The sequence below is a fragment of the Salvelinus namaycush genome, chromosome 21 (genome assembly GCF_016432855.1).
Source record: "Salvelinus namaycush isolate Seneca chromosome 21, SaNama_1.0, whole genome shotgun sequence".
Classification (NCBI taxonomy): Eukaryota; Metazoa; Chordata; class Actinopteri; order Salmoniformes; family Salmonidae; genus Salvelinus; species Salvelinus namaycush.
Window position 1 is genome coordinate 38,238,962 of NC_052327.1, and position 9,155 is coordinate 38,248,116.

The window sequence follows — 9,155 nt, forward strand, 5'->3', positions numbered from 1 at the left end:
ACATTAGTGGCTGAGAGCACAACATAGGGGAAAGAGAGAAAATGTACTGGAGAGCCTAGCTCCAGGGGGGGGTTGTTGTTTGCTGGTGTAAAGCAGAGAAAGGGTGCCAAAAACAGACCAATTTACTGGGGTAAAATTGTGCTGTGGTGGAAAAAAGGGAAAGATCAGGTCCACCCCATTTTTCACAATCCGATCTGAGCTGTTAGAGAAGATGGGTGAAAACAAACATTGTTCTCCCGTCAGTGGCTCTGATGGAACATACAGTGCCAGGGAAATAGCACAGCTCGCTCCAACACTTCAACACCACACCAGCCTAGATAGGAGGGATTGAAGCAGCACTGACAAAAGTAAAGCCCTGACACAATGGATATTTGTGGAAATATTTACCATCATAATGCTTATAGGGTAACATGTAAAGGATAACTTCGGGAAGAGGTGAATGGAGCTACAGTACTTACTGATAGCAAGAACATTTGGTGCAATGCTATGTTCCTGGGGCAAAAATTGTCTGCAGGGGTGTTATTTATTAAGCAACACTGTTCAAGACCAGAGGACCTAGAGGCTGCTTTCGATGTGGAAAGAAACTGAGAAAAATATACAGAAAAATAAATAACATCATGAGTGAAATAACCAACAGACCATTCCTATATACTCACACCCATAAGAGGTCACACCCATAAAAACGGGTCACACCCATAAAAGAGGTCAGTCAGACAATCCTTAAAAACATGGATTGTGATGATTTCCATAACTGTATAACTCGATAAAGGTACCTTCAAATATAAAAAAATCTAGATCAAAATATGAATGAATACATACAGTATACTATAAAATGAAATACATAAATGTGAAAATAAATTATAAAATAAATGCAAAAATGTATAAATAAATATATAAATAAGTACATAAATAAATACACTGTCAAATGAATTACTAAACCAACTGTTGTCTAAACCAACTGTTTTTGTATTGTCCTCATTGACTGGGAGGTTGTGTAGTCCACAAGCTTATACTCCTAATGATCAGCCATTCTTTCTGACTGGCAGTCACCACAATACGAACACACTCAATGTCAAAGGCAATCTTGTGGTCCACGTCTTGAACCTCAATGTTGCCATATTTAAAGTCCCCTAACGTGATGTAGGAAGAACACTGCCTTCCCCTCTTTGTCCCCACCAGCTTCTCTCCTACTTCCAGAGCTCCATGGTGCAGGATATCGTTCTGACGATCGTCCGTTCCTGTCACGATTTTGATTTTGCTTATTTTAGTTGATTTGTTAAAGACTATAACAAAGAAATCTCCGGTAGAAGGGGGTTTCCCCCAAAAGTATTCATCCACACTGCTATAAGCCTTGGTGGCGTCATAGTTTTCAAATACATGAATGTTTGTGTATAAGCTAGCAGGAGGGTTGTCAGGGATATCAATTGAGTCTTCTTCAAAGTCATCATCCTTCAACTTGTTCTCTGCCCCTTTATATGAGGAGTAGTAGCCCATGTGCTGGAACAAGGAGGGCTTGAAGCGGATCACGTCTTTCTGGGCAAGCAGGTCCCGGAAGTGAATGAGGAGCCAGTCACAGGGCATCTCCTGGTAGAACATGAGCAGGAAGTGGGCCAGGCGTGGCAGGTCTCTTGAGTGGTAGAGCTTCCCTATGTAGCCAAGCTTGGAGAACTCCAGCATCACCCAGTAGGAGCCTTCCCTGGAGGTGACCACCTTCTTCAGGGATGTCAGAAAGTTCCGTGAGCAGCGCACATCATCCTCCAGCATCATGTAGAAATCAGAGAGGTTGGTGCAGAAGTTGAGGAGAAAGGCATAGTCGACGTTCTGCTTGGAGCGGAATCGTACCCTGTCCTCTGGGTCATTGTAGTTCCTTTTTAGCCCATCCAGTGATGGATAGTACTCCTCAGGGGCATGGATCACCAAGAGATGCCCAGCGATGATGTGGTGGGCAAACTTCCTGGAGATGTCCTGCACCAGGTTTTCACACCAGGCCAGGTCAAAGTCTGCCAGATGGACCACCACCACAATCTCTTTCAGCTCCTCATAACTGGACTGGTCAAAAATAGATTTGATCGTCTCCATGAGGTAATTCCCTCTTTTTCTTTTCACGGATGACAATCCAATTGTAAGATATTCTGTAAACAGAAAAGTCTATATTATTAAAGGGTACATTGAAAATATAATTTGTGGAATAACAAAGATGAAGGTGACCAAGGTAAAACAACATGTAATGACAGTCAAAGATACAGTTACTCTTTCGGGGCAGTGGGTTCCCAGCGAGGTAACGATATGTGACGTTTATGGTTCCCGAGAAATTAGTGAGGTCTCTGAAGGTGTGAACATATCTCTCAGAGTTTGAAGGATGAATTGATGTCTCTCTCAGCGGTCTTTTATCCTCCTCCTGCAACACACAACAAAGACAACAGATCAGATGAGACGACTTCACATAGTGAATGCCAAACAAACCAATGTCTCATCTCATCTAAGCTACAGACAAACACACACAGCAAAGTCAACTAATTTCCTTGACATGTCTCACATTTGTCTGTAATTAATACAGAGGTAGAAATAACACACTTTTGTTTTAAACTCCTCAAGAATATCCGTATAAAAAGAAAAATAAGGGTTAGCCAACCGATAAGAAATGTGGAAACATCATACTGATTTCAAAGATTTCTAAAACCATTGAGACATTTTTTATTGCCATGGAAATGGACTTTGTGAGAGCACAATATCATTGAAGATATGCAAAACTCCTCAATAATTTAAATAACAAATACAGATAATGTGTTATGATTACCAAGATTTGATGGTATCATGAATAAAAAATAATCATCGGCTTTGTGTCCACATCATGAAAATGTAAATATGTTTCCTTTTGAAAACAAGTAATTATAAAAGGGACAACATGGTTAAATACTAAAGTGAACTTGTGGGTGAAAATTATGTTGTTTGATTAAGGAGAGGGGAGAGGTCGAAGAGGGTAGTACACCCCAAAATCTAATTCTGTCAGATGTTTTAATACCCCAAAAACGGATCTAGTTTGGAATCCATATTCTATGCCATCTGCTGTGAGGATCCTACATCAGCGGGAATCTGCAGGCCTCAATCCCAAAACAATGGAATAGGGAGGCACCCCCTATATAGTAGTAATTATATTGTGGCTATTACGCTTTTTTAAACTTTATTTGTGATCGGGGCCTGCAGGTAGACTGAGCCTGCCTTTAAACTTTAAACATCTGACCTTTAAAAAATTGTGTTAACTTGCCCTTTATGACTCAAGTGAAAAATATAGTAGAAGACTCACCAGGACATATCCATCCTCCATGTACAGGTTGAGGAAGAGTAGACAGGTGATCAGGACCCCCAGGAATGGAATGGTGGAGCGTTTACGGAAACACCTCATCTTGTCCAGGGACTTCCACACCAGCCTCATGATGGAGCCACTCACTGGGATCTGCAGGGAAACACCGGGGGAATGGCACATTAGCAAGCCGTGTAGAAAAACGTTGAAATGGAACATATAGTTCATGAGACTGGGTTGGCCATCAGATGAAGTGGTTATAAATAATTTCCTGTTCTTTCAAGCATCACCTTGTTGTACTGAAATCACGTTAGTACAACTCTTCCTGGACATAGTGCATAGTGGGAAAAAACTATTTTCAAAATAACATGGCACTGGCAAACAACTGACATATAAATATTCTAGTGGAATACAACTAGTACCACCAGAAATTGATCAAAGAATACGAAGAGTGACATATAAATAAATCTTGTTTTTTTTCTAGAACGCAATTAGGCGTCAGCAAGCTCTTTTGTGACACTGCTACAAAGCCCCAGAGATGCCTAATGGAATACAAACTAGCTGTAAGCTTGGTTCAATGACCACACACATATCGATCACGAACACCGGGAGCCTGGATCACATGGGAATAGGGCTGGTCAATACATTTCTGTTCGGGGTCTAAAACTGACGCTAACATCCTGTCTCTTTGAAGGCTATTTATTCAATTATAACTGGTATTGGTTGTGTGTAATTAGACACTGTTGATGCTTTTGCAATTTTGCATAATTATGGCTTACAGAGTTGAAAACATTTTAACAGACAACTCTCCTTTAATTTCTACATTGGTATATCTCCATGTCCTTTAGTAGCCAACTGGTAAGGTATACAGTATAAAAGGTATTGAACAAATCATTGAAAAAGAATAGGTATTGATGGAACATTTGTTCTAGTCATTATGATGGTAGCCTAAAGAAACACCTGCCTACAGTAAATGCATCAATTAGTGGCCAAGAGTTCTAATAATAGAAATAATATAATCTTGAGCCAAACAAGTAGCTCTCATCATCTACACTGACAGCTTGTGACTTCCAAATCTCTCACTCTCAAATAGTAGCCTACACTGCCACACAGCCATTACATTTCCAAACTCAGTCAGTGCAATTTACTGCAGGGCTGGCCGACCCTGGTTGTTGAAGAGACCACAAAGTGGCAGGTTTTAGCTGATGTGGTCTAGAGTGAGATCAGGCCGGATAATTACAGATGTAGGATCTTAATTTGACCTATATTGTCACAGCTAAATAATCCTGCAGCAAGAGGATTTGAACGTTTAGTCCATAATGTTAGGCTATTAGCTAGCTAAAAGTAGTCTAGAGGAACATTTCATACTGTTAATATAACTGTGTGTTAGTGTTGGTTTTCAGTGAATCTATGTAAATCACAAAGGTCATCTGCATTTTCTGTGGTGCAGGGACATTCTCACCAACAAAAAGAGTGATCACGTTAAGATCCTACATCTGTATGTCCTTCCAAAGGTACCTCTGTAGTGTGGCTGACTAATATCAGACAAAAAGCTGCAGTGGTGACTTCATTCCACAGCAGCAGCACAGTGGACTCAACACCACCACCTGATAAAATAGTTCCTGGGTCACCTCTGTCACCTCTTCCTGTCAAAAGCCAACAGCCACAGCAAAATGTGGCACTGGCAACCTTTTTCAGTCGCTTTTTTAAACTACATTACGGGAAAGTAAGCAAATGACAACAGGGGAGAGGTTGGAAGAAAGAAACGCATCTTGAAATAAACAAAATAAATGTTAGTTGGGCCACTGCAGACGAAATACTACAATTACACAACTGGACAATTTTAGAATTTTCTGCTTCATGCTGGGTGGGTGGTATTCTGTCTCTCACACATGAGTGCTGGATTTGGTGTCCTGATAATGCAGGTTGGATTAGCACTTTGTACTGGCTGCTTGCCTGCATCCTGAATGGCACCCTATTCGAGTACTAGTCAAAAGTAGGACCATGGTCAAAAAGTAGTGCTCTTAAAAGGGAATAGGGTGACATTTGGAACGCATACCTTGTTTCAATAATTCAGTCTATCTGGGCTCGGGCGTGATAGAGGAAGCTGTGGCCTAAACCTGCCAAAGGCACAGCTGCAGGTACCTACTTCACTCTCTACACTCTTATTGCACACTCAAAGAGCTGCTGTGGCAAGGATGTGCCCAAAATCTGCACTGCTTTCCCCAAAAGGAAAGGCTTTTGATATGCAATATGCATATCCTGTACCAAAATCAAATCAGGTTTTTTGAGGGGATGTGTCTATAAGTGTACCGGACTGTCTCTAAAATATGAATGTGTGTGCACGAGCGAGTGCATGCGTGCATGTGTTGACTATCATGAGTCCAGAGGAGCTTAGTCTGTGGTTTGCAGAGAAAGGGGTAAGTGTATTTTAATGGGCTGTCATAATGGCAGTCAATCACTCCCTCAGCCATCCGATCTCCCTGCTGTAACATTGCAGCAGGATAGTGATAAAGAGCCATTATACTTTGAACTGAACCAAAGAAACCGCACCACTGCCACTCATTGATAGAATACTACTTATGATATGATAACAGTACACAACACGCTGTAGTAGTCGCTCACATCAGTTGGAAATGGTTTGATAGCTATCTATGAAAGACTGCTACCTGTCACTTACAGTCTGTAAGGGAAATGGATCTGAAGAGTGAGGAAAGTAACAAGTAGTTAAAGGGTGTTGAGTTGAGCACTGTAAGTACAAAACTCAAGTCAAATTCCACCATTTCCACTAATGCCTCTCAAGGCTCGACTCCTCTGTAGCTCACCCCACTGAAATAAAATTATATTATATTGAATATTATATTGAATATTATATATTCAAGATACCACCCCAGAGAATGGTTACACTGTCAAAGCAAAAGTGAAATATCTCTGAAACCTGCATTTGACAAGCTCTGGCAATAAAATAATCAAGAATACCAAGCTTTTCAATGTGTTTGTGTACAGTATTATCTACATAATGAATTGATTCCTTTAGCAGGCTACTGGCAGCAGGGCACTGAGGAAGACGGAATAATGAAGTGAAGATTTTGTAGTAAAGAGTTCTCCTCTGGGAGTGTGAGGTGGGAACAACCTTGGAGTCTCAATGTGATATTCAGACGTCAAAATAAACCCTTAACAAACACTTTTCTTTTGAGTCTAAGTCACTTTAAACTCCGCAATTTAGTGACACTTAAAAAAATAAAAAAATAGGCGAGCCTCGTGTAATGGGAAAACCCGGATGGAAAACACATTGTGAATGAGAAAAGGGAAAAAGATTAATAAAATGGGCAGCAGAAAGCAATTCTCCCACATTTGATGTTGTTATCTGTTTGACATTATTTCCCCTGGGTATCCTGCACCTCACAGATATACAGCTCTGCACAAATAATCAATTAAGCCTGCAGATTTGCAGGGGTTCAGCAGTTGCTTTGTGTCAGGCCTTCAGCCACTTTCAATGGATTTTCTTTCTCCCACAAAAGAGGGAAATACCGGAGGCTGGTGTTGATAACAAAATTGTAGCAAAGCGCGGAATAATAAATCCCTTCATTATGATTTTTTTTTTTTTTTTAGCAAAGAATTCAAATTGGCCAAACAGTTGACCAATTACCACATTCTTATGGAATTTGTCACACAAAGAGAATCTATCATCTACAAAGACTTAAAGGACTGTGTCAGATATCGACCTCTTTTTTGAAAGATGCTGAATTATCAACATAGGCAGCACACCGAAGGGGATTACTATTGGTGCACTATCACTCTTTGGAGCAATAAATTAAAAAGTTGAAAGCAATTTCATCATGCAATCCATAGATATTACCATACACCCCAACAAGGCTACAACTATCAAGGCTGGAACATTGTCAATCATGTTCCCCAACCTGAGAAGATACAGCTCCTCTTCCATCTTGTATTCCACTAACTCCTATTCTAACTTCTACTGAAACTACAGGACACACCCACATTGATTCTGTGCCCCTCTTGTTTGCTGCTCAGTCTGTCAGCACCGTGACTGTGTGCTCACTTAGCTGCCAACACCTTATCAGATCTGATCATCTTCATCGGGTCCAGACCATGTGTTCTACCAGTAACCGGTACCGACAAGCTGGCTGGCTGTGTGGAACTCCAGAGGCTCATCGGTGCCAAGGTCCAAACAGATGTACACACACTCCCCTCCTGCTCCAGGCCTGTCACCGCTGTCAGCAGCCTGATCGCACAGGCTCTAACGGGAGGTTGTGTGTGAGATTCCCCCCAGGACACACTGTGTGTGTGTGTGTGTGTGTGTTTCCCCCCAGACATGCTGCCCAAGCTGGCCCTCGCTGCCACCACCGCCCCATGGGAGCCAGAGCCAGCCCGTTGACAACTGCAGCTCCAGCTGTTCTCCCATAAGGGCTTGGTGGTGCACCTCGCAAACAGGAAATCAGAAACATTCCTCATACCAATGCCTTCCTGCCTGCATATCTATTAACATTTTAGTCGTTTAGCAGACGCTCTTATCCAGAAGAACTTTTGGTAGTGACTGCATAGACTAACATTTTAATACTCTCTAAGCCTCCCTCTGTCTGGCAGAAGTCCATAGTGATATGGATGCTTCCAATTCAACACCATTACCTATTTTTGATGACTTCTAGGAAGCTAAGCTTTGTTCTAAGTCCAGCCGCAGTTTGGATCCACATACAGTCCTAAAACTCATTGCCATTTATTACCATCCAAGCTTTTTATGCAAGGACCAGAGCAGGTGACACAGGTGCGGTAGCTTCTGGAATGGGTTCCTCATAAAATATTGAACATGTGTCGCCCGTTGATGCTAGCTTAAGCGCAATCAGGCTTCAAAACACTTGGAACAAATGGTAGTCCTTTGGCTGCAGTACAAGCGCTCCTGATAGCTCGGCGCTAGGCATGATTGAAATGCGATCGTAAAGAGGGTTCTTCAACATTGGAATGGTTCGTATTTTTCTGTTGGATTTCCTTCTAGTTGGCCAGTGACAAAGCTAAAGGTTGTATAATATATTTTCAAGACCACCAAATGGAGGCATGCCACACCTGGATAACTGCACAACTGAACATTAACTGGCTATATCACTGTGATGTTGGATTTGAAAGGGAGATTGCCTTTGTCATTATGACTGTATTGATATCAATTGAAGAAAGAACTATGATAAGAGAGAGAACAGTGATCTGTTGACATACATTTGTAACATCACAGCGGCCAGTTGAAAGAGGATATGAGTTCCACTGTAATGACAGGGTCTGATCAGACCGAGGAGCAACACCCTCAAAGTGTCTCTGTGATGGGGGTAAGGGCAATGAATGCTACAGTGAATTGGGTGCCGGGCTGCTTCCACAGTGTTATCTGGGTATTTACCTTTGAGGTCAGAAGGAAACATGAAAGGCTTTGTGGTTCCATCAGTGGCGAGCGTAATGAGGACGGGAGGCGTGAGAAATGATTCATATGTAAGCGAGCCTCTCCCAGGCCCTTCTCAGCAGTTTGCTCTTTGACCCAGATTAGCACTCCGCCAGAGGCCCGCTGGGGAGGGCTGGAGATGGAGGGCCGCGATACGGCTGGCTCATTTCCACTCGAAAACACACCGGACATGTTGTACTAAACACATACACGCACATATGAATGCACGCACACACACACACACACACACACATGCACGTGCACGCGCACAGGCACACACACACACACGGTTTCAGTTAGAACACTATCTTCAGTGTCATATAAATGTGTTACTGCTAGACACAGACTGTGAGACACATGATGCCATAGCATTAGAGTACCACATGGTTATGTAACATATTCTGAAGTTAT

General features: G+C 42.0%; 1 protein-coding gene across 1 annotated transcript; it reads right to left on the reverse strand.

Moving 5' to 3' along the window:
* Positions 1 to 975: 975 nt before the first annotated feature.
* Positions 976 to 3,433, reverse strand: LOC120065895 (alpha-1,3-mannosyl-glycoprotein 4-beta-N-acetylglucosaminyltransferase C-like). Its single transcript, XM_039016938.1, has 3 exons — positions 3,305 to 3,433; positions 2,251 to 2,398; positions 976 to 2,132 (listed from the first exon to the last, which is right to left on the reverse strand). Exons 1-3 carry the CDS (start codon positions 3,431 to 3,433, stop codon positions 976 to 978), a joined length of 1,434 nt encoding a protein of 477 aa, XP_038872866.1.
* Between the last annotated feature and the right edge of the window lie 5,722 nt (positions 3,434 to 9,155).